General features: G+C 41.5%; 1 protein-coding gene across 1 annotated transcript in view; it reads right to left on the reverse strand.

Annotated features, from left to right (window-relative positions):
* Positions 1-27,062, reverse strand: part of LOC140735348 (cytoplasmic phosphatidylinositol transfer protein 1-like) — a 234,274-nt gene that overhangs the window by 40,418 nt on the left and 166,794 nt on the right. Inside the window, exons 6-9 of the mRNA XM_073060293.1 lie at positions 16,656-16,727; positions 14,695-14,790; positions 12,784-12,939; positions 6,610-6,673 (exon numbers count right to left, since the gene is read on the reverse strand). Of these exons, the coding sequence (XP_072916394.1) occupies positions 6,610-6,673; positions 12,784-12,939; positions 14,695-14,790; positions 16,656-16,727 (388 nt within the window). The remainder of the gene's footprint in view (positions 1-6,609; positions 6,674-12,783; positions 12,940-14,694; positions 14,791-16,655; positions 16,728-27,062) is intronic.

A 27,062-nucleotide genomic window follows, 5' to 3' on the forward strand; every position in this document is an offset into this window, starting at 1 on the left:
TTTGCAGATGTACATACGCCCATGTCATATCACTAAATCTGAAACCAATAACTGAGGTGCAGGAGCCTTAGAACCCACACCAGCAGGTTCAGGAACAGTTACTACCTCTCAATCATCAGGCTCTTGAACCAAAGAGATTAATTTCACTCGCCCCATCACCGAGTTGCTCCCACAACCTATGGACTCACTTTCAAGGACTCTTCATCTCGCGTTCTTAATATTTATTGCTTATTTATTTATTTTTGCATTTGCACAGTTTGTTGTCTTCTGCACACTGGTTGAATGCCAATTTGGTGCCGTCTTTCAATGATTCTGATATGGTTATTATTCTATGGATTTATTGAGAATGCCCACAAGAAAATAAATCTCAGGGTAGTATATGGTGACATACATGTACTTTGATAATAAATTTACTTTGAATTTTGAACTCAAGTATTCAAGGACAGCTTCTATCCCACTGTTATAAGATTATTGACTTAACTAAGGGGACCCTAGTACAATAAGATCAAGTTTTGACCTCACAGTCCACTTCATTATGACTTTGCACCTTGCTGTCTGCTTTTCTCTGTAACACTTTATTCTGCACTGTATTATTGTTTTCTCTTGCATTACTTCAGTGCACTGTCGTGATGAAAATATCTGTATGAAAGACCGAGCCTTTCACTGTCTTTCAGCACATGTGACAATAATAAACCAACTTCCCAATAATAAACTAATTTTACCCTTTTGCCACACAGAAACAGTGCCTTGGTACTCCATCCTGTCCCCCCCACCCCCACCACAGGATTTACAAACTGCCCTCCCTGCTCATAAGGCAGAGTCAAAGATGAGAGCTTTGTAGATGTTAGAGTGTTGTGGGGGGCTAGCACATATTGCAAATAACTTCAACTACCTGCCTCCTCAGGCAAATTTGAAATGGGGATTCTGAACGATGGGTTCCTAAAGCCATGAATCAAGTTAATTGGAAGAGACCACAGTTAATTGGAAGTCCAGACAACACTGATTTAAATTCATTATTTGGGAGTCTGTAGCATGGGTGCAAAGGGGGAAGTGTAGTTCAATATGGAATTGTCCTGAATTTTAATTTGATCTTTAGCATATAATTTGTCTTGTAGTGATGCCTTGCTCGAAAAGGGTCGCTCTCTCTCTCTCTCTTCCAAATAAGCTTGTTTTAATTTGGTGAATAAAGAGACTACTTCATATCTACCACTACTTCTCTCTGGTGACCTTGCTCATACAACAATAGTAGACGTATGCCCACATCATACTACGAAATCTAAAACCAATAGCTACCATTCAAAGACATTTTACTCATTGCAATCCTGGGTTTGTTGTGAACCGATGTAATCCAGAGCTACTGCCTTTACAAGTTAATGAGGGCTAATTTATAAACACATGGCTTCATTTTGACTCAGCTTGTAGATGCAGCATAAAAGTGGCTAGGTGCTGTTACTCCATTTACAAAACTCCAGTCAAAGTCTCCCAAATTCAAAGGCTGGGTGCAACGAGCAACCTCCAATACAGTTACAACAACCAAGGAAACATTTCTACCCCCAAGTATTTCTATTCTTCTACACTCAAGCCACTAATTGATGGTGAAGAACCCTTGGTGATTACTGAAAATGGTTAAGCAGTGTGAGAACCAAAGCTGTGGATTCATAAGTTGGCCAAAAGCTTACCCTCGGAGCTCATGGGCGTCAGGGATACCATGATTTAATGATCTCAGTGACTTCTGAGAAAACATACTTTCTGAATCAGCAGTTATGTATTTTGAACCAGTCTGAACACTAACTATCCAGGAGCTATTGCAGTCCTTAAAGAAACTGGGGAGCAAGCAGATTTTTTTAACTATTTGTTTTATTTTTAAAATAATGTAACCTGAAGTAGGTTCTTTATCTATAATCTCTATAATTGAACAAAACTTATCACTTCTAAACGTCAGTTTGGTGTTTGTAAATGCATTATTTTCATGTTTCTTTTATTAAATGTCTGAATATTACATGATGCCCCGATGAAGGGTCTCTGCCTGAAAGTTCAGCTCTTTATTCCCCTCCATGCTGAGTTCCTCCAGCATTTTGTACGTGTTGCTCTGGATTTCCAGCATCTGCAGATACTCTTGTGTTTATTAAATATCTTGTGCTTATATGTTCTTGTACCACTTCCCAGGAGTCTCTTCTCCTTTCGTCAAATTTTACTTGATTAATTGTGCAGAATAATTTAAACCGAAATTTCCCATGATAAAATCACAGTGTTAATAATAGATGAAAAATAAAATTTTGAGAACAAGGTAAGGGAGAACTTTGTGATTCACATATTGCTGTTACTGTGAAATCTATTAAGGCATAGTTGAGTTTTGAAATTATTAGAATTATATTTTTCACATCTTAGGAGAATCATACCAAAATGCAGTCACAGGTTTGGCAGTCACGATCTACATGATTTGACTAATTTTCTAAGAAAAGTAAAATAATTTCAAAGATTGAAATGTCAGTGTTTTATATACAGTAACTTTGATGTTAAGCATCCTTCTTTTATTATGTGCAGAGGTAAATGAATAGCTTTTCAAAATAGAATGTGAAGGACACACGAATTATGAAATCTGGTTGCTGTTTGAAAGAGGTTGTCAGGGTTTTCATAACTGTTAAAGAAAAATGTCAAAATTAAAAAGAGCACATTGTGCTTCTAAGGAAAGCCCGAATACTTTAACTTCTCCAGTTGTGACCTACTAGCAGCCAGTTCCTTTCAAGAGGTGTGTTGGCTAGAGACAGAGCTGCGATATTATAGCAACAGCTCTGCTTAATTACGGTTTCCTGCTGGGAGACTGCATGAATGAACTGACCCTTGTTATCCTTTAAAGGGTGCCTATTTGCAAATAGAATCCATTCAGTCCAATGGTTTTCATGCTCAAATCAAATCATTCCCCTGTTGTAAAGCAACACGTATGCAATGCAGGAGGAACTCTGCAGGTCAGGCAGCATCTACGGAGAGGAATAGACAGTCGATGTTTCGGTCCGACACCCTTCGTCACGACTGGGAAGGGAGGGGAGGAGGAAATGAAGAGGGGGAGAGAGGGAAAGGAGTAGAAGCTGTCAGGTGAGGGGGAAGGTGTACGGGTGAAGTGAGAAGCTGGGGGGTGATAGGTGAAAGAGGTAAAGCACTGAAGAAGGAGGAATCTGATTGGACAGGTCAGCAGAGCAACCCCCTCACCTGGTTTGACCCATCACCTGCCAGCATGTACTCCTTCCCTTCTCTCACCTTCTTATTCTGGGTTCATTGCTATGTACGTATTTATCTGTCTATTTTTTAATTAATTGATTGAGATATGGCGCAGAATAGGCCCTTCGAGCCATGCCACCCAGCAATTCCCCAATTTAACCCTAGCCTAGTCACGGGACAATTTACAATGACCAATTAACTTACCAACCGGTTCGCCTTTGGACTGTGGGAGGAAACCCACGCGGTCATGGGGAGAAAGTACAAACTCCTGTACAGAGCTAAGACTTCTGCTTCTCTGTTAGAACATCCCAAATCATGCCAGAGCCAATGTAATACTTAAGAAGGGTACGAAAATTGAAATGAAGTAGTCAATTTATGCACAGCGCGCTCCCAGAAACAGCAAATGTCATAGGCCCATTAGATCGTACAAGAAGTTGTGGATACAAGAAAAAACCTTCCTTTCTATAAAATGTTGCCATCTTTTAATTCCGTCCATGGGCACAGCTGACTTCTCATCTAAAAGACAGCAGCTCTAACAGAACAGCATTTGCTCAGCTCTACCTCTGAGCTTCCCACCAGGATAATTGTTCCAGTCTCTGGAGCTGGATTATGAACAGTCACCATTCTTAATCAGGGTTGACAGTGCCTCCTGTTGAGAACTACAGGAGTGAATGCAGTAGAATTGCATTAATCCACGGGACTTTGGTAATGCTGGGCAGATTACCAGATGCTAGTAAACCCCAGTACACTTCCAGTTCACTTTTATCTTAGAAATTACACCGTGGGGCAAATCATTTTACAGTGAACCTGGTAACTTTAAAGGGAATATTCTAACTGGGCCCTGTGAGTTTAAACGGAGTGTTGTGAGAACTGAGATGCTGGTATGTTCAGAATCAGATTTATTATCATTGACTTATTTGACATGGAATTTATTATTTTGCAGCAGTAGTACAATGCAATGACATAAAATGAAGATAAAAAATTACTGGAAGGAGAAAATGAAGTTTATGCCATCAGGTTGTGGGTGGCTACCCAGCGAGAGTAGGTGTTGTTCCTCTCCCCACCTTTTTATTCTGGCACCTTCCTTCTTTCTTTCCAGTCCTGATAAAGGGTCACAGCCCGAAATATCGACTCTTTATTCATTTCCATAGATGCTGCCTGACCTGCTGAGCTCCTCCAGCATTTTGTGTGTGTTGCTCTGGATTTCCACCATCTTCAGAATCGCTTGTGTTTATACTTCTCCTGAACCTGGTGGTGTGGTACTTAAGGCTCCTGTACCTCCTTTCTGATGGCAACAACGAGAAGAAAGCATGGCCTGGATGGTGGGGGTCCTTGATGATGGATGCTGCTTTCATGTGTCAGTGCTCCTTGATGTGTCCAACGGTGGGGAGGTAATTTCCTGTGATAGACTGAGCTGTATCCATTATCTTTGTTGTCTTCTACGTTCTTGGGCATTGGTGTTTCCATGGATGTCTTACCTGTGCATTCACACCAGTAAGCACGCTCTCTTTTACACATTTGTACTGACTGCCCGGACCACTTTCTATCAGTACACGACACTGGTCCATATCATATATGGGCCTGGAGTCACACATAGGCTTGGGTGGGTGTGCACAACCAATTTCCTTCCCTTAAGGATGTTAGTGAACTAGAAAATCTGAGGCCTTTTCAGCAGATTCGTCAGTATTATTATGTCCTGCCTGTGTCCTTGAGGATCAATTTTAAAATACACTTAGTTGTATGCAAGGCTTTGAAGCTCCTCCATGCGTCTATCCCCTTACATCCCTAGTTGTACGCTTAGATCTGTAAATACTGGCTTGCTTAGTGTTCCTAAAGCCAAGCATATAAGAACTTTATACGGCCTTTTGCTCTTACGCACCAAAAACCTGGAATACTCGACTGACTGAGATACGCCAGGCCAGTACTGTGGAATGTTTCAAAACACTTCTAAAAACTTACTTTTTAAATTTGGCTTACTTATAGGATTACTTAATGCCTATTGATGTTGATTACTTTTATGTAATCTGGTATATTCAATTACATTTTATTCTACATAATGTTTGTTTTTACTTGTGAGTTTTAATTTTGTCTCGTATTTTTATGACTATATCGATTTATCTTTACAATCTGTGTAAAGCACTTTGAGCCTGCATCTTAATGCACAAAAATGCTCCATAAGTAAAGCTATTATTATTGTTATAATGGTTTGGTAGTTTCATCATCACTATTAGTAAAGTTAGATTTATTTATTTAGTTTAATTATAATCCCCCAGCTGCCTTGAGAGCTCAATCAGAATAGGGCATATCAGAATAGAGCAGTTTCAAGTCCCTGGATGTCAAGATCTCTGAGGACCTAACCTGGTCCCAACATATTGATGCAGTTATAAAGAAGGCAAGGCAGTGACTATACTTCATTCAGAGTTTGAAGAGATTTGGTATGTCAACAAATATACGCAAAAACGTCTATAGTTGTACCGTGGACAGCATTCTTACAGGTTGCATCACTGTCTGGTATTGGGGGGGGGGGGGGGGGCTACTGCACAGGACCAAAAGAAGCTGCAGAGGGGTTGTAAATTTAGTCAGCTCCATCTTGGTTTCTAGCCTACAAGGTACCCAGGACATCTTCAAGGAGCAGGTGCCTCAGAAAGGCAGCATCCATTATTAAGGACCTCCAGCACCCAGGGTGCGCCCTTTTCTCACTGTTACCATCAGGTAGGAGGTACAGAAGCCTGAAGGTACACACTCAGCGATTCAGGAACAGCTTCTTCCCCTCTGCCATCTGATTCTTAAATGGACATTGAACCCGTGAACACCACCTCACTCTTCTGTTTTTGCACGATTTTTAACCTATTCAATATACGGATACTGTCATTGATTTACTTATTTATTACTATTATTATTATTTTATTTTATTTTTTCTTCTTCTATAGTATGTATTGAATTGAACTGCTGCTGCTAAGTTAACACATTTCACGACACATGCCGGTGATAATAAACCTGATTCTGATTCTGATATCTCATCTTTGTCTGACAGCATAGAATCTGTAATAAAGAGTCAACTGGCCATTTTACAACACAGGGGGATTGAGCCTTACTGAACTGAGTGCCAATAAAATATGAGGGAGGTGTGTAAAGGGCCTCACAATTACTGTCTAATAAACGTGTTCACGCATCGGTATCAGAGTGTTCTTGTTGGAATTCACTGGAAAGTGGACACTTCAAATGCTTCTCATCAGTAACATAAAAGCTTTTAATGTGTTGGGCAAGGAAACCATATATTCATCCTTTCCTCTTCCCATCTGGAAGGAGTATCAGATGAGGGCGTTCTGGTTAAGAGGAGACATAGATCACATCTTACTGCTTCATCTGCAAAAACGGTTTAATGTAACTCACCACACCATTCGTCCACCCAGGCAAATGCTTGTCGATGCCCTATTAATAGAATGTCCCTGATGACCTGCAAAGGAAGAACAGAAATGAGTGAAAAAAAAAATCATTTTAGCACTTAGCACTTTCTTTGCTTGAACTTTGAAACCTGTCGCCAATGACACTGAGCATTTGTGAGCAGAGACTTTATTCAATCTAGAAATTCCCTTTGCAGCTTTCAACAAAAAGCCCAGTGAAGGTGGATCTACAGAATTGTAGCTTCTGAATGAAAATAATAATTTAAAAAAAATTGCAGACAGTGAAAATCTGAAATAAAAAAAAAACGAAAACGCTCATGCACCCAACAGGTCGGATAGCATATTCAGTGAAAGAGCCTTTAGTGGAACTGGAATTGTAAGAAAACATGCCAGATTTAACCAGTTACACAAACGTCCCTGTGGAAAAAAAGGGTCTGTTTCTAGACAATGATCCAAAACAACAAAGAGAGAGGAAATATTGCAGGCGCGTTAGTTTATAATTCTACACAGTGCAAGCTAGGCACGTGTTCTGCTGTTTCTCATGGACAAGAGCACCATTATCTGTGGGAGGAATATAATCTGTATCTGTCAAGAGAGCTTCCACAATAGTCTGACTTCATGCTCTGTTACTCCCAGCTTTCTCAGAACTTTAGAGTTTATCAAATACACAACTAGGATTTAGTGAATTACATGACTCATTATTATTCAACAAGTATTCCACATAATTAGAGCCTAATGCACTGAGATGACTGGGATCTGAGATCCCAGATGACAGCTGAAAATCTGAATCCGTTCCACCCACCTATACTTCCAATGAAATGGACTGCAATTTAAACCGAAAATAAACATATGTCTACCTAATTAAAAAAAAGTTCAAAGTTCAGTATAAATTTATTATCAAAGTACATATATGTCAATATATACTACCCTGAGATTCATTTTCTTGCAGGCATTCATAGTCAAATGAAGAAATGCAAGAGTCAATGTCAAACTACCCACAAAGACTGACAATCAAAATGCAAACAAAGGCAAACTGCAGATCTAAAAGTAATAATAAATTACAACACTGAGAATATGGAAGTTAGTAAGGTAAATATACATTGAGTAAAGAGAGTTTTAAACAGTGGCGATGCACAAAATAAGAATGCAAACCAGAGTGGCCTTCAACTGTGATGCAGGGAGTTATGCCTAGATACACATGTAAGGATGGTGTGCTGCATATTTTAACCCTCTTGCTTGCATGAACATCACATGACCTGTTTTTCCTTCAGATTCACAGCATCTAGGATTTTTTTTTGCTTTTGGGCTACAGTGATTCTTTCAGACTTGTTGTTCTGCTTTGAGAGGGACTCATATAACTGAAATAAATGTTAAAAATTAATCTCTTTTATATGAGTTGATTCTTTTTCCACATCTTTTTTGCGTCCGAGTGCACACCCCACTGCTCTAGGATTAATTAAAGAACATGAGGGGAAAATTCTGGTTCTTATGACGAAACTAGAAACTGTGGCTGAAACTGCACCAATTTCTCCCATTAATGGCAGGATGATTTCTCCAGAAAGGCGCACTGAGCCGAGTAGAGTTATACTAATTTTATCTGCGATAAAAGCAATGACTTCCAGCATCTGATTATTGGGCTTGATTTAGAGCAGGTGTTCCCAACCTGGGGTCCAAGACCCTTTGGTTAATAGCAGGGGTCCATGGCATAAAAAAAGGTTGGGAACCCCTGATCTAGAGGGATGTTGCCTCAGAATTGCACCGCCACCACTCGTAGCCTTTTTATGTTTGGAGACGACAGTGAGAAGTAATGACACGAGTTGAACAGTGAACGTCTAGTCATAATGCTCCTGGTATCAGAATGTGGGCAGACTTGATGGATGGGATGACTTCCTTTTGCCTGGTATTTTTAGACCTTCATTGCTGTGGTTATTTGCCAGCGGGAAACACATGGCCCAACCAATCCCCTGCTACAGATACAGATCTATTTTAGATGGATACACAGGAAGCAGGTCATTTGAGTGCAACCTTGTAATGTGTTGTGAGTTGCAGGGCTAATAAGCTGCAAACACAGGAAAAAGGAGTGGCTTAGATGGGTGCCTTAGTCAAGCTGAAGGTCCCGTTGCTGTGCTGCGTGAGTCTATGACTTCATGCAGTGCTACAGGTGACAGGCAGTGAGTTCTGGTGGAGTCTAAACCAGCGGACACAACCCCAGAATAGAGGGATGGCTTTTTAGAACGGAGATGAGGAGGTGTTTCTTTAGCCAGAGAGTGGTGAATCTTGTAATTTGTTGCCACAGGCGAATGTGGAGGCCAAGTCACTGGGTATATTTAAGGCATAGGTTGATGGATTATTGATTAGTCTGAGCATGAAGAGACATCTGGAGAAGGCAGGAGATCGGGGCTGAGAGGGAAAATGGATCAGCCATGATGAAATGGTGCAGCAGACCTGATGGGCCAAATGGCCTAATTCGGGTCCTATATCTTATGGTCCTATAAATATACTCTGCAGAAGAAAGAATTTTGCTTTCCACTGTATCATGCTGTGAGCTCCACGACAGTGACTGGCTTGAGAGCCACTAGCTCAACTTAAGCAGGGCAAATCATGACAAAATGTGTGTCAGAAACAGGCTATATCAATTACATCAATTAGTAGCAAGCTCACTGTGTTTTACTGCATTATGAAGTTATTTTTAGCTGGTGACAAAAGACTATAGCATAAACTGTGAGTTGTTTTTAAAATAGAGCCATTGTAAGGTGAGTTTAACTAATGACATTTCTTGCTGTTAAAGTAATTAATCTCTCAAAGAGGAGACAACCTCTAAGCTGAAGGCAAAAATGATTTTCATTTCCTGACTTCAAGAATAAAGAAGCTCTAATTCAATTACAAGGTTCAGTTACTGGAAAGAATGGCTGCCCATTCAGCACCAGAGTGTTTCTGTAAGGCTGGCACACACGGATTGACAGTATAGTAATGGTGAACAGTTAATTCCAGCTGTACAACCGAGAGACCTTCAATAGTTCAACAAAAAGCTTCCACTGCAGGCTCTCATTCTGAATCTGGAAAAAGTCAATTCTCATGACTTTTCAAAACTCATTTCTTACTACTGGGTGGTAAGTGGTTCAGTGTGGAGGCATTTTATTCCCAAGCCATGTCATGTATTAGACCAGCCAGCAGGAGGTGCATTGTGTATTTGATGTCTCCACAAAGATCCCCTGTCCAAACAAAGCATCCTCCATCAGACTGAGATCAAAGTAAAAAGATCAAAAGTCAAAGTAAAATTTATTACTAACGTAAATGTTATCATATAAGAACAAAAGGATTGCAAGGGACAAAATTGGTCCTCTGGAAGATCAGGATGGGCCAAAACAGTTGAGGGAGATGTTAATTTTTTTTTCAATATATCTGTATTTCCTCAGGAGACAGAGTCTATGGAAGTGAGGAAAAGCGGCATCAACTTTATGGACGCTATACAGATTACAGAGGAGGAGGCGTCTGCTATCCTGAAGCAAATCAGGGTGGATAAATCCCCAGGGCCTGACAAGGTGTTCCCTCGAACCTTACAGGAGGCAAGGGCAGAAACTGCTGGGCCCTTGCAGAGATATTTAATTCATCCTTAGGAACAGGAGAAGTACCAGAGGATTGGAGGAGAGCCAGTGTCGTTCCACTGTTTAAAAACAGGCTCTAAGCATAAACCAGGCTGGTGAGTCTGACATCAGATGTGGGAAGGTTATTGGAAGGTTTTCTAAGGGACCAGCTATTTAAGTACTTGGATAGACATGGATTGAGTAAGGGTAGTTAGCATGGTTTCATGCATGATAAGTCATGTCTAACCAATCTTATTGAGTTTTTCAAGTAAGTTACCAGGAAAGCGGATGAAGGCAAGGCAGTGGATGTTGTCTACATGGACTTTTGCAAGGCATTTGACAAGATTCTGCATGAGAGGTTGTTAAAGAAGGTTAAGTCATTTGGCATTTAAAATGAGGCAGCAAATTGTATTAGACTTTGGCTTTGTGGGAGAAGCCAGAGAGTGGTGGTAGATGGTTGCCTCTCTGACAGCAGGCCTGTGACTAGTGGTGTGCCGTAGGGATCAGTGCTGGGTTCTTTGTTGTTTGTCATCTATATCAATAATCTGGATGATAGTGTGGCTGACTGGATCAGCGAATTTGCTACTGACACCAAGATTAGGGGTGTAGTGAACAGTTATTTTGTGTTTTATATTTGTAATTAATTTAGATCACTTTGTAGAGGTCTGTTTTCACTTTGATATGAAAGAGTCTTTTTCTGTTGATCAGTGACAAAAAAGCCAAATTAAATCCACTGTGATTCAATGTTGTAAAACAATAACACATGAAAACTTTCAAACGGGGTGAATGCTTTTTATAGGCACAGTAGATAGGGTAAATGCAAGCAGGCTTTTTCCACTGATATTGGTTGGGATGACAACCAAAGGTGAAAGATGACAAGATTGAGGGGAACACAAGGGGAACCTTCTTCACTCAAGAGGGTCGAGAGTGTGTGGAATAAGCCACCAGCACAAGCGGTGCATGCAAGATCGACCTCAACATTTAAGAGAAGTTGGATAGGGACATGAATGGTAGGGGTCTTGAGGGCAGATTGATGGGAGTAGGCAGCTTAAATGGTTTCAGCATGGACTAGATGGGCCAAAGGGCCTGCTTATGAGCTTTAGTTCTCTATGGCTCAATTACCTTGAGATTCATATTGTTTCAGGCATTTATGGGGAAATAAAAGAAATACAGTAGAATTTATGAAAACTATACATAAGGACTGACAGACAATCAATGTGCAAAACAAGACCAAATAAGCTGAGAACATGAGTTTGCAGACTGTAGAATCAGTTCGGAGTTGTGAGTGAAATTATCCATGCTAGTTCAGGAGCCTGATGGAAAAGGGGTCATTCTTTTAAATAAAGAAATACAATGCTTTTCTAACACAGGGGGCCATTTGGACTGTTGTGTCTGGGTCAACGCTGTGTCAAGTCAATGGCAGTGACGTGCTTTGTGACATCAGAAAAGGGATGAGAAAGGTGACTCAAGCTTTTGAAAACAAAAACTAGGAGAGAAAGACTGGCATCTCACAATAACCAGAAGATGAAGGTATACTCTGCAGCTTCCATTACTAATAGAGACAGAGAGAGGGAGAGAGGGAGAGAGAGAGAGAGGGAGGAGAGAGGGGGAGAGAGAGAGAGGGAGAGAGAGAGAGGGAGAGAGAGAGAGAGAGAGAGAGGGAGAGGGAGAGGGAGAGGGAGAGGGAGAGGGAGAGGGAGAGGGAGAGGGAGAGGGAGAGGGAGAGGGAGAGGGAGAGGGAGAGGGAGAGGGAGAGGGAGAGGGAGAGGGAGAGGGAGAGGGAGAGGGAGAGGGAGAGGGAGAGGGAGAGGGAGAGGGAGAGAGAGAGAGAGAGAGAGAGAGAGAGAGAGAGAGAGAGAGAGAGAGAGAGAGATATGTGATAACCAGTAGATAAATTTATACTCTCTAGCTTCCACTAACACAGAGAGGGACCGGTATCTCACAACTACCAGCAGATGAAGGTGTACTCTGCAGCTTCCAGCTCAAGTGAGGGGAACATGACTGAAGGTTCACACATTCTGAAACATTCAAACTACCAACAGCAACTGAACAGAAATGTTTCCGGCTGAGTTCACTGCATGCACACTTCCTTCCTGCATGCATTGCTTTGAGAAAAAAATCCCTACACATCGCCAGAATGCTATAATAAGATAAAATAGAAGCGGGATTAAGCCTCGTGGCCTCCCAGATCTGCTCTGCCATTCAATATGACGGTGACCGAACTACCCTGAGCTTCAACTCCTTCCCTGTACCACATCCCCTCAATCTATCCACCTCCCCTCAATCTATCCACATTCCCTCAATCTATCCACCTCCACTTAAAATATTCAGAGTGTAGAAAAGTACAGACCAAGAACAGACCCTTTGGCCCATGATACACTGTCAAACTAACTCGTATCTGACCGCCTAACTAATACCTTCTGTCTACACAGCATCCATATGCCTTCGTTGCCTACCCATTCTTATGCCAATGCTCTTATTAATCCATGCCTCACCCTCTTGTCACCTCTATACCTCGGCTCATGTGAGAATAATAAACTAATACCAATGCCAATACACTCTCTCTCAACAGCACTCACCTTCTGCACGAACTGCTCCACTCTTGTTTGAAGACCCCAGACTTCAAATTTGACAGTAACGAGTTTATATGAGCACATGATGGTTGAGGGTTCGTCCCTCCAACCCTCCTTCAAAGGACCTCGGCCTGTCTTCACTGAAGCAAAATACCTGAGATCCTGTGTGCACAAGATATTGGGTTTCAGGTTAAAACAGGCCCAGTTAAAGAACAAGCCATATGCATACATCATCAGGTTCAAAGTACATTATATGTTCAGTGGCTACTTAATTAGGTACCTCCTGAATCTAATAAAGTGGGAAAAGACTGTATTTCTGTACGTTTGTGGACTTCTGCTGCTGTAGCCCATTCACTTCGAGGTTCAACGTATCATGTGTTCAGAGAACCCAATGCATAAAAGCATGCAGACATGGTCAAGGGGCCCAGTTGTTGTTCAGACCAAACATCAGAATGGGGAAGAAGTGTGATCTAAGTGACTTTGAACATGGAATGATTGTTGCTGCCAGATGGGGTGGTTTGAGTATCTGAGATTTTCACACACAACAGTTCCTAGAGTTTACTAAGAATGGTGCGAAAAGCAAAAATCAGCCCAGTGAGCAGCAGTTCTGTTAACACGGCTTGTTAATGAGATCGGTCAGAGAGATCACTGTTTCAAACTGACAGCAAGGCAACAGTGACTCAAATAACCAAACAATACAACAGGAGTGTGCAGAAGAGATTCTCAGAATGTCATCATCACCATCATCAGGTGCCGTGCCCAGTTTGAGCTTCGACTGCCATGGCCCACACACTCCTGTTTCGGGTCAAGTGGATCAAATCATTGGTATTCATTTCCAGTTCTCTGGCTGCTGTCTCCATCATCTTTGCCTTCCTCTTGCTTTCTTCCCTTCAATCTTTCCCATAATTACCGTGCATTCTAACTCCTCTTTCCTAATCACATGTCCAACGGTTACGTTGCCTTTTCATGATCTCATACATTATTTCTCTTTTTGTGCTTGCTCTGTTCATGACATCCTTGTTAGATATCCGTTTCATCCATGATATTCTTTGCATCCTCCTTAAAAACCACATCTCTGCTGTTTCAATTTGTTTCCTCATGTTACTAGATATTGTCCAACATTCTGAACCATATAACGTAACTGGAAAAACTTAACATTTCAGTACTCTGAGGCGGGTTGTCATGCCTAGTTTAGTGTTGGTCAGTATACTCTTCATTCTCGTAAAGGTGTCTTTTGCCATCCCTATTCTTCTTTTGATGTCCATGTCACACCTGCCATCTGATGTCACCAACTTCCTAAGTAGCAAAAACTCTGTACTTGTTTTATGTCTTCCCCGTTTATTCTCAGCCTGCAGATAGGATTCTTCTTCTTTTTGGATAACACCATACATTCTGTCTTTCTGAAATTGATAGATAGACCCATTTTTGCACTTTTTTCAACAACTATATCAATTAAGTTTTGTAGTTCTTCCTCTGTACTTGTAATTAACACAGTGTCATCCACAGATCTGAAATTATTGATGTTTTCACCGCCAACTTTGATGCCCAAGATGTCTCTTATTTTTTTGTAATATTGTTTCACTGTACACATTAAACAAATCAGGGGAGAAAACACACCCTTGTCTAACACCACTCTTGATTTTCGTAAATGGACTCACTTCTCCATCTATTCTTACAGCGACAGTTCTCAGAATGTACAACATGTCAAACTTTGAAGTGGATAGACTGCAGCAGCAGAAGACCGTGAACATACACTCAGTGGCCACTTTATTAGGTACAACACGTACCTAATAAAGTGGCCTCCAATTGAATGATTTTTTTTGTTAATGTGTGCATTGCCACGTAACCCAGGCAGGATGGTAAAACTGCCCTGACCGTGCCTCTGTCTCTGCCCAGCAAACAGGTGGAGGGACTCACCTCTGAACTCTTGTAGTAACGGTCTGGGATTTCATCGTAGGCAATGTCTAGAAAACACACCTCGTGATCCATGTGGTTTTTGTCAGAGTCAAAAATCTGCAGAGATGAGAGGAGAAGGAGTGAGTGACTGAACGGGCTCACCATGGCCCCAACACACCATTCTAAAACCTGTTCTCAGATGAGCTTCCATGAATATTGGAGCCTCCCAGTGTACACAGAGGCATCTCTGATCTTTTTCAACCCAATGCAAAGCCATTCATAAGTTTTGATGGCTGGAAATAGTATATTGTTAACTGGTTTGTTACCAATGTGATCACCAGAAACCTGCAAACAGGGCAGAGTTACTCTCGGATGAATCCAGACAAAATTGAGAAGGGTATTTAAAAAACTATGATGGAGTTAGACAGAGAAGCTGGGATTAGATGCAGACGGCATAGATGAAGTTGATTGGTAAAAGAACCAAAAGTGATGTGAGGAAAACCAGCTTTTCTTCAGCAAATGGTCCCGGTATGGAATGCACAGCTGCAGGGTAGGTGAAGAGGCAGAATCAAATGTCGCATTATAATGTAGCTGGGCTTTTTGAGGCATTGGTCAAACTGCGCTTTGAGTACTGTGAGCAGTTTTGAGCCCCTTATCTAAGAAAGGACGTGCTGGCATTGGAGAGGCTCCAGAGAAGGTTCATGAGATCGATCCTGGGAATGAGGTGCGTTTGATGGCTCTGGATCTGTACTTGCTGGAGATTAGAGGAGTGCGGGGGGGGGGGGGGGGGGTTATTGAATATTGGGAGTCCTAGATAGAGTGGATGTGGGGAGGATGTTTCCTACAGCAGGGGAGTCTAAGAACAAAGGGAACAGCCTCAGAATACAAGGATGTTCCTTTAAGAGGAATTTCATTAGCCAGAGGGTGGTGAATCTGTGGAATTCATTGCCACATATGGCTGTGGAGGCCATGTCATTGAGTATATTTAAAGCAGAGGTTGATATCTTCTTGATGAGTAAGGACGTCAAAGGTTACAGGGGGAAGGCAGGAGAATGGGGTTGAGAGGAATAATAAATCAGCCATGATGGAATGGCAGCACAGACTTGATGGGCTGAATGGCTAAATTCTGCTCCTAAGCTTATGGTCTTCAGGAGGGAACCTGTTAAATATTTGAAAGGAACAAAAAATGCAGGGTGTTGAGAAGAGGGTAAGGGAGTGAACTGTTCTGGTATAGCCTTCTTATATGCTGTTACCTTTCCGTGACTTAAGTTCTACGGTAAGTAAAAGATGGGTTATTGCCCTCAGTCAGGAGTGTTCCTAGCTGCAGAGATGAGTGGAGTCACCGTGAGAGGTTGTGACACCTTTTTCTGTGGCGACTGGTTGGTTATCCAACTAAAGTAAATTGCAAGCAGTATCTAGCTCTGGACAGCAGTAGACAGGAGAGTAAGGGGAAGGGATGGGTTGGTAAACTCATGGAGAGGGGGCCTAGGGATGATGGTAGATGGGGGTGGGGTGCACTCTGCAGGAGGGAAGATCTTGAGTAGCTCAACTGCTTTCACATTAGTGGCCTCAAGATCTGACGTTTTTGGAACTGAGTAACCAAGGAGGTTGCAACACCTTAATCTTCTCCCCACCCTCCTCTGCCAGCATCTCTCCCCCACTGCCCTGGAAGGGGCAGACAATAAGTATCCGCCAGTGCTCTATTCCAGTCAGGCTGTCTCTGAGTGAAGTCCAGCAAATATGGCTAAGGCGGGATTCCCTGTTTTCCTTGGAGCCAGAAAGTGCAACTGGCCCAGGAGACCCAGCTACATATGAGGCCCAGAGAGCAAAGCTTTTGTCCTCTTAAATTCAGGGACCCTGCAACTTTACAGGAGAACACAATCACAATGTATGCGGGCTGAGCAGGACAAGTACACACAAACTGAGAGTATATCTATATGGCTCCAGTATGGTTTAACCCAGGGATCTGTGCAAGGACTCACGTTATCATTGCATCCATTGTTGTTCTCGTATTTGGTCTCAATGTAAATGGAGAATTTTGGCAGAAAGGAGCACTGGTGTGAAAAGAAGAGAAAGGGATTAAGTCAACACTTGGCTCTCACAATGTACAAGAAAGTAAACCTCACTGCTGTCCCATCCCATTATTTACCACTTTGTGCGATTTTGCTGTGTAAAAAAATACCTATTGTACAAATTCCATTGGCTGCAAAGAATTTGGGATGCACCAAGATTGTAAAAGGTGCTACATTAATGCAAATTTATTTCTTTTTTTCCCTGCAGATTGTATCGAAATGTTTGGCAGTAGACAGACAAAAGCATGCTCTTTCCAGATTCAATGGATCCCCACTATAAATGACAAGTTAGACTGGTAGTTGATGGCTGCCATTGGTGTGGTGGGCTGAAGGGCGGGTTTCCATTCAGTATGATTCTATGACTCTGTAACATACTAATACTCTGACAACCTTCCTCTGTTAGCCACTGACAAGAAGGTCTCCACCATGTATCCATCAAACACAAGGCATACATGAAGTTATTCAGAATGTTTAAGTTCAACTGCCTTTGCGTACACAAAGCCTTTAGCATTGTCAGTGATCCCTCCCATCCATCCCACAATCTCTTTGACAACCCCCCCACCATCAGGCAGGAGGTATTAGGGCAAGAACCATTGGGATGGGAAACAGCTTCTTCGCCCAGGCCATGAGACTACTGAATTCCCTGCCACCGCCCAGGTCTCATCACGTATGAAGTGCCAGTAGCGTTGTACTGGTTACTTTTTGACTACTGCTGTAAATACACTTTATGCTAAATGTCAATCTTCTGCAATCTATGTTCTTGTTTGTTAATTTATTTGTAGTAATGTAATGCTACTTTTTATGTTGTGTGTGAGTTGCACTATAATGCAAAAGTCTTAGGCACATGTAAAAAATACCATAAAGCGAAGATGCTTTCCAAGATAATGAAAAGTTTCTAAACATAAAAATATACTATGAAGAGCGTTAAACAGTAACAAACTAAATCAAACCAATAATTGGTGTGACCACCCTTTGCCTTTAAAACTGCATTAATTCTCTTAGGTATGCTGTTGTGCAGTTTTATAAAAACAAAATCAGCTGATAGGTTGTTCTTGGAGAACTCGCCACAGTTCTTCTGCAGACTTTGGCTGCCTTGTTTCTGCCTCTCTAGGTAATCCCAGACAGTGTTGATGATATTGAGATCAGGGCTCAGTGGAGACCAGACCATCTGAAACCATGTAAAAAATCCAGGGTGCCTAAGACTTTTGCACAATACTGTATATGTACTGGGTTGTGCACCTTGGTACGGAGAAACATTGTTTTGTCTGGGAGTATACATCTGTACATTTTAAATGACAATAAACTTGAACTTGAAGGAACAGGTAAAACGCACACAAACATACTGGGGAGGAAGAAGGGACCCACACCTCTTCCTGCTCCACGGACTTCCACTAAAGCATCTTGAAACCTAACTCATTTTGTTTTAGTTCAATGGTTTGAAAATGATGAATACTGGACATAAACGTGAAACTAGAGGCAAGCCATTCAGGAGAGAAATCGTGTTTCAGGGTAAGGACAGTCAAAACCTGGATGGGGAGCATGTCCTCGACCACTGGCACACAGTAACTGCAGTACTTATTATCTATAATACTCACTGTAGTTACTAGCTTAGTCTGACACCAGCTTCCCAAATACACTAGCATGCATTTGGCAACAACACAACTTGTAGTTTATGCTCCAAGTCTCGCACAATCCTGCCCTGGAAACAGGATCGTATTAGACTTGAATGGCATAGTAACATAGCAACTACTACAAAACTTGACTGCACCAGCTGTGAGATCAGGGTTTGATTCCGACCGCTGTTGGTGAGGACTTTATATGTTATCCGCATGGCTGCATGGGTTTCCATCACGTGCTCTGATTCCCTCCCACGTTCCAAAGACCTGTGGTTAGGGATAGCGCGGAATGGGCACGCTGTGTTGGCACCGGAAGCATGGCAACACTTGCCCATCACAATCCTCGATTTCATTTGACACAAATGATGCATTTCATTATGTTTCAATGTACACTTGACAACTAAAGCTAATCTTTAAATCTTAAAAAAAAATCATATTGCTGATCTTTCACTGTTGACTGATCAAAATCCTGGAACTCCACGTCAGGAACACTGGAGATGTACTTTCATCAGAAAGACTGCTGCAGTTCAAGAAAGGGGTACACCACCTACTCCAGCACAACAAGGGACAGGCAATAATGACTGACCTTGCCAGTGATACAGTACCCTAACAATGAATAAATAATACCGATTAACAAATACAATTCTAACATTAAGGAGGTATCAGGATGGCTGGTCCAAAGCTTGGTCATAGCCATAAATTGGGGTTGCATGGTGGTGTAGTGGTTAGTGTAAAATTTTACAGCGCCAGCAATCTGGGTTCAATTCCTGCCGCTGCCTGTAAGGAATTTGTATGTTCTCTTTGTGATTGCTTGGGCTTGTTCCAGGTATTCTGCTTTCCTCCCACATTCCAAAAGCATATGGGTTAAGCATGGGTCTTGCGGGCTCTTTGGAAACCATCCTGTATCTCTAAATAAATAAAAGTAAAATAATTCGGAAAATGTGTAGCTCAGGCGGTTGATGGTCGGGTTGAGTTGTTCTGCAATCTTGGCAATTTTCGTCACCATACAAGAAGATATCGTCACTGCACTGTTAATTGCTGAATACTTGGCCTTTATATACTTATCAATCAGCTGATTGGTCATCATTACAGAAACTCAACTGTGTGAAGCATTCGGAGGACACAACACAACGCACTGACAATGTCTCCTCATATGGTGACGAAACGTTTGCAGGTAAATGGCCAAGATTGGAGAACAACTCAACCCAACCAAAAGTAAAAATAAATAAAATTTTAAGCAGCATCTTAAGCAAAGGAAGTGGTAGAGACGCAAGGAGGCAAATGCAGTCAAGTCACGCTGTATTAGATAACAAGACTTTGACATTTAAATCTTACGATTTGCAAGCTGATGTATCTCCCCTTGATATATAGCTTCAATGACTTTATCCTGAAGGCAGATTAACTGACTGACCAATTAATAGGAACAGCATTTTAATACCGTGCCGATGGCTTCTCAATTCCTGGGATGCAGAGTGGCGAGGGAACAAGTTAGCTCGATGTATGGTCAAGATCCCCCAAGTGTACAACCAGGGCCTGATATAAATGATGTAGCATTCTCCGAACTATGAGCACTAGGGACTGATTTCTCATTTTCTAATGACTCTGAGAAGCTTAACAAAAGGAGAGCTCTCTAATTATAGTGCAGACAAGGTTCAAGAACCCAGGCTGTACCTTTCAATCAGGAGCTCTCCATGGCAACCGTAACACTCTGCTTGCTGAGTACCTGTATGGCTGCCAAAGCCACCATATTTCACAGAATGATTTGTCCCATTGCTAGCCATGTGCGAATTCTGTTAATTAAAAGTTGTGACTGTTGGATCCAAATGTAATTTATCTCAGCAGTTTCGGGGAAACTCAAGGCAACTGTGGCTGGGATTTGACAGATACTGGAATAAACCACAAATCAATACAAGCCAATTGATTTCATTTGTTCTTCTCCCCAACAAATAGAATTGAGACCATATTTCTTTCCTAATCAGAATCAGGTTTATTATCACCAGCATGTCACGTGACGTGAAATTTGTTAACTTAGCAGCAGCAGTTCAATGCAATACATAATCTAGCAGAGAGAGAAAAAATAATAAATAAACAAGTAAATCAATTACGTATATTGAATAGATTTAAAAGAAAGTACAAAAACAGAAATACTATATACTAAAAAAAATGAGGTAGTGAACAAAGCTTCAATGTCCATTTAAGAATCAGATGGCAGAGGGGAAGAAGCTGTTCCTGAATCGCTGAGTGTGTGCCTTCAGGCTTCTGTACCTCCTACCTGATGGTAACAGTGAGAAAAGGGCATGCCCTGAGTGCTGGAGATCCTTAATAATGGACGCTGCCTTTCTCAGACACCGCTCCCTAAAGATGTCCTGGGTACTTTCTAGGCTAGTGCCCAAGATGGAGCTGACGAGGTTTACAACCCTCTGCAATTTCTTTCGGTCCTGTGCAGTAGCCCCTCCATACCAGACAGTGATGCAGCCTGTTAGAATGCTCTCCACGGTATATCTTTCTCAATTAAATGATCCCAATCATTAAATGCTGCCTTCAAGGACATACGGACGTATAGAAAGGCTCCGGAAAAAGGCCAGCGATATCATAAAGGATCCCACCCACCTGCTTATGGACTGTTTGTCCCACTCCCATCAGGGAACAGGCTACACAGCATCCACACCAGGCCGCCTCACTCGAAAATAGTTACTTCCCCCAAGCCATCAGGTTGAACAACACCTCTACCCACTAACCCACATCAACACCACTACATCCATATCATTTGGTGTCACTTTACGTATATATAAATCAGTTTGTACTAATGGTTTTATAGGATTCTTTTTGTATTTATATTTATTGTGGGTTTGAATCTGCAAAGATGCTCCAAAAATGACAGTTTTCTCTCAGACAGATCCAGAGTGACTTTCCTCAGGTTTTCTCAGCTTCTCTAAGGAGGAAGGACCAGCTTCTGTCAGCGCACAAACAGGACTGAGATCCCTAGATCCAGGATCAGTCCTAACCTCGGCTGCTGTCAGTGTGGAGTTTATACGTGAGACTCCGGTGTCCTCCCACATCCCAAAGGTTGGTAGGTGAATTGGCCTCTGTAGTGTGGTGGTGAGTGATTTAATCTGGGGGCAGTGACGAGAAAGCTGAGAAAATGGGTAAAAATAGCGAGCTAGTGCAGAGTTGAAGGGCCAAATAGTCTCTTTTTTATAACCACGTAAGGAAAATGAAATGGTGGGCCAGGCAGCCTGCTTCTGAGCTGTATCAGATCATGAGCTCACTTGTAACAGCTCCATCCCTGACTCGTCTTCTGAATTCAAGGCTTAGTTAATGGCAGCCCCATCTGTTCTCAAGTGAAGTGTTGAATTAAGAGGAATATGAGGAGTATAAGGTGGGACTAGTGTAGGATTAGTGTAAGTGGGTGGTTGATGGTCAGTGCAGATCCAGTGCACCAAAGAGATTCAGGCTTCACCAGACTCAACCCTTGTGCAAGAACTGAAAGGGAACCAATCTACCAAGTCAAGTCTCAACATCAACATATGTAAGATTCTTTTTATGACTTGTTCTAAAGTTCTCTCTTTTCTCAAAGTTCAAAGCTCAAATTAAATTTATTATCGAAGTATGTATCTGTTACCTTGAGATTTATTTTCTTGCAGCCATTCACAGGGAAGCACAGAAATATAATAGAATCATTGAGAAACTACACACAAAGACTGACGAGCAACCAGTGTGTAGAAGATGACAGACGGTGCAAATAAAAATCAATAAATAATACTGAGAACGTGAGTTGTACTGTCTTTGAAAGTGAGTCTCTCAGTTCAGGATCAAATGGTGTGGGAACAATTCAGAGTTGTGTTAAGTGAAGTTATCCACATCAGTTCATGAGCATCAGTGGTTGTAGGGTAATAACTATTCCTGAATCTAGTGGTGGAGGTGGAAAATGGTCATCTTACACTGGACAGCTGGTACTGGAACCTAAGGGAGCCAGGCGACTTAATATTAGCAGCATGCCTTGTCAGTACCAGCTCCAGAGTACATGGGGTGGCTCCGTTGCTGAGCCTTTGACAAGAAACATGATGGCTCTTCCATCTCCATCTCCTCTGCATCTCAGAGTGGAGCAGTCACTGCCAGCCATCTCTCACCAAGAACAGGTGCAAGTTATTTTTTTTACAGTGAAGCTGTGACTGCACTTTCCATCAGAGACAAGGACTGCATCCCTTGAAGCATCTTACAGTATGGCATTAGTAAACAAGAATGTGATAATACTTTAGCCATTACAGGTAGTTCACCTTCTTTCAATGTGCTAAATTACTCCTAGAACATGTATAGTACTGTGCAAATCTTAGGCACTCTAGCTACAGGTTTATATGTATTTTCTGCATCCCTTTGGAGAACCTCATCCGAATTATTCTGATTCTCTATGGGGGTAAAGACAAAATTTTATGCTAGTTAATTCTCTACTCAGTTTTGTTCCTATTACAAACTGCTCTGCCAAGTAATTCAAACCCATTTATCTTACAAAAGACGTCAGAACCTCAGTGGAGTGGTTAACTCTTGAAGCCGGAGTGTGAACCATTGATTCTGAGACATGAAGTTGAATCTTAACTTGTTAGCTGAGGAATTTAAATTCTAAGAAGGAAATAAATTTTGGACTTCAAAAAAAATAATTGATGGTAAGTATGACACTATGGTGTTTTTTTTTAACCTGTGAAGCCCAATTGATTCACTAAACTCTTTCCAGCAAGGAAGATGGCTGATCTTATCTGGTTTGGACTGAATGTAACTCCAGGTTCATTCTAAGCTCCCATTTCAGCTCAGGGTCAATGAATGCTGATATTGTCAGCAACTTCCACATCCAGCAAACAAATAAGCAAGGCATTGTACAGTGGTACAGCCGGCAAAGCTGCTGCTGCTGCTGCTGCACACCTCCAGTGACCCCGGTCCAGTGATGAGAGGCATTGATCATGTGGATAGTCAGAGGCTTTTTCCCAGGGCTGAAATGGTTGCTACAGGAGGACACAGGTTTAAGGTGCTGGGGAGTAGGTACAGAGGAGATGTCAGGGGTAAATTTTTTACTCAGAGTGGTGAGTGTGTGGAATGGGCTAGCGACAACGGTGGTGGAGGCGGATACGATAGGGTCTTTTAAGAGTCTTTTTGATAGGTCCATGGAGCTTAGAAAAATAGAGGGCTACGGGTAAGCCTAGTAATTTCTAAGGTAGGGACATGTTCGGCACAACTTTGAGGGCTGAGGGCCTGTATTGTGCTGCAGGTTTTCTATGTTTCTGTGTTTTAATCCTGAGCATCAGTGCTGTCTGTATGGAATTTGCATGCACTCCTTGAGTTGAAGCTGGATCCACTAGGTCTACGGGACGGTAGCTGCACCACTCTGGTAACTATTGTAAGGTGGATAGAGATGACCATGTAGCTGCCCAGTTAGATTAAAAAATGGAGCACTTTACTTTTGTTGTCATCTTGGTGTACTGTAGTTTAGCGACCAGAAATTTCCCAAAAATCGGCAGAGCAACAGGAAGAGAACTGAGTGGTACAAAGATTCAATGCCTGATGGTGCAAGGAAAAACAGGTACAAGCAGGCAATCTGCCCCGTTTGAGGTTCATCCTTTGTCCAATTAAAACACGGAGAGGGGCAGTGACAGAGCCTTCAGCTCTCAAAGGTTCAACAAAGACTTCACCTGTCATATAATCAGCCATTCAAGTCTTCTACCTCATATTGTTTTGTTCTCTGTTCTCTCCTGCTAATTTCAGGTGTTGTCTCGGGTTCTCCTTTGTTAAATGTCCAGCATTTACCACTTTCCTTCAGTCAGCACCACACCTGCAACAATGGCCATTTCCTGATCTCCATTCAGTAGCAGACCTTCCCGTTTATTTTCATGCTTTCCATGCAATTCAAACGTTGTTTCATTTCTAACATTTCCCAATTCTGATGAATGTTCCCCACCACCGAGTCATACAACCCATCACCAGCCATCAACCCTCCATTTGCACTGGTTACATTTTATTTTCCCCAAAATTCCCATTAAATCCACCAAAAATCATCAGTCTGAAACACCATACACGCTATCTGAGCTGAGCAATTCCAGCATTTCCTGTTTTCATTTTAGATAAATTCAGCTATTTTCCTTCTGAATCCTCACTCTAGTACCAACCTCAGCTCTATTTACACACAAGAAAGATTGAAATGGTTAAAACCATTCAGCCCAATTTCTACAATTAACACTGTCAATGTTCTGTCGTTTCATCTAGTACAACCTATACATTCTCTGCAAACAAATTAACCTTCACTAAATTAATGAATGCAATTCCAAATACCGATTGATCTTGAAGGAATAGATTGCAACAGTATATAACATTCATTGCAAACACAACTGGGAAATAATTGTTAAAAAAAAAAACAAGATGATATATTTTTGTTCATAAGTTTTCAATTTAGCATTTCCTAAATCTGTGAATTTTTTTTTGTAATTGTGAAGTTTTACAAGGAGTGTTGTGTAGTAATAACTTTTCAAAATGAATCTTGACCTAGGAGCTTTGAATTAATTGATAACTATCTGTGATACAATGTGTACAGAATCAGAATCAGGCTTATTACCACTGGGATGTGACGTGAAACTTATTAACTTAGCAGCAGCAGCAGCCGAATGCAACACATAATCTAGCAGAGAGAAAAAAATAATAAATAAAATTAAAATAATAATAATAATAAACAAGTAAATCAATTATGTATATTGAATAGATTTTTTTAAATGTGCAAAAACAGAAATACTGTATATTAAAAAAAAGTGAGGTAGTGTCCAAAGATTCAAAGTCCATTTAGGAATCGGATGGTAGAGGGGAAGAAGCTGTTCCTGTATTGCTGAGTGTGTGCCTTCAGGCTTCTGTACCTCCTACCTGATGGTAACAGTGAGAAAAGGGCATGCCCTGGGTGTTAGAGGTCCTTAATAATGGACGCTGCCTTTCTGAGACACCGCTCCCTGAAGATGTCCTGGGTACTTGGATTTACTTTGTAGGCTAGTACCCTAGATGGAGCTGACTAAATGTATAACTCTCTGCAGCTTTTTTCAGTCCTGTGCAGTAGCCCCTCCATACCAGACAGTGATGCAGCCTGTCAGAATGCTCTCCACAGTACAACTATAGAAGTTTTTGAGTGTATTTGTTGACATGCCAAATCTCTTCAAACTCATCCAAGGTGGCTTTTGATGTATTTCATGCAAGAGGCTGTTAGCTCATTCCAGTAAGAGTGTGTTCAGTAATAAATGCTTGGGTTTATTTAGAATGAATTTCGATGATCATCTCTTTAATATCAGAGTTTCCAATCGGCTGAAAGCGTTGCCGCAGGAAGACACCATCGATCATCAAGGCCTCTCACCACCCAGGTCATTCACTCTCTTCTTGCAGCTGCCATCAGGAAAAAGGTACAGGAGACTCAGGACCCCAGCCACCAATTTCAGGAACAGTTATTACCCTTCAACCATCAGGCTCCTGAACCAGAGGGGTTAACTTCACTCAACTTCACTTGCTGCATCACTGAACTGTTCCCACAACCAATTTACTTACTTTCAAGGACTCTTCATCTCATGTTGTTATATATATATATATATATATATATTCATTCATTTATTTAGTAAGTAAGTAAGTAAGTACTTGTACAACCTGTTGCCTTTTTGCACATTGTTTGTTCATCCCGTTGTTTGCGGTCTCTCATCGATTCTATTGTGTTTCTTGGATTTGCTCTGTATGCCCGTAAGAAGGTGAATCCCAGGATTGTATATGTATATGGTGAAATACATACACTTTGATAACACATTTACTTTCAACCTTGAATACTAAAAGAGATGAAACTGCAAATGACATCCACTACATAATTAAGTTCCGTTCTCACTGGGGGAAATGCAAGCTCTGTGCTCTGCAGAACCAGAGATATGATTAACAAGAGGCATAAATGAGATGGATATCTCAGGCACAATGGAAAAGCCTGTTATAAATTAAGAAATTCTTTGTGATGATTGCCATTTCTGATGGAAATTTAAAGAGTTAAGAGGGAAAGCTGTAGATGAGTTTAAGGGCAGCACAGTAGTTAGTGCACTGCTTCACAGTGTCAGCTAATCAGGGTTCAATTCCTGCCACTGTCTACAACAAGGTATACGCTCTTCATGTGATCACGTGTTCCTTCAGGTCTCTACCGTTTCCTTCCACATTCTAAACACGAATGGGTTGGGATTAGGATTGGTAAGTTCTGGGTATACTATGTTAGTGCCAGAAACCTGACAACTGCTGTGGACTGGCCCCAGCACAATCCCCGGACTGGGTTTCAATGCATATCGCTGTGTTTTGATGTTTCAATGCACATGTGGCAAATAAAGCCAATCTTTAGCCTTTAAGTTATTGTTGGGCATTCAATGAATACACTCAATCAAAGGCCAGACACTGTGTTTATCACTATATCATCAATTTATGCAAGGGCAATTCCCACCTTCCTGAATGGCAAGATGCTCTTGTGATATGGGAAACAAGGTACTGTGGTACACATTTTTTGAAAATAATTATATAACTGACCTACTAATCCATGTGATAACACAATGGAATCCATTTATCTATGTGTACATAGAATAAACTGCTGTATGACATTAATACTATTGGTAAACATCTGTGATCACATTTCAGTAAAATGGCCATAATCAGGTCCTAATATAACTAG

This window comes from Hemitrygon akajei, chromosome 11 (assembly GCF_048418815.1).
Source record: "Hemitrygon akajei chromosome 11, sHemAka1.3, whole genome shotgun sequence".
Lineage (NCBI taxonomy): Eukaryota > Metazoa > Chordata > Chondrichthyes > Myliobatiformes > Dasyatidae > Hemitrygon > Hemitrygon akajei.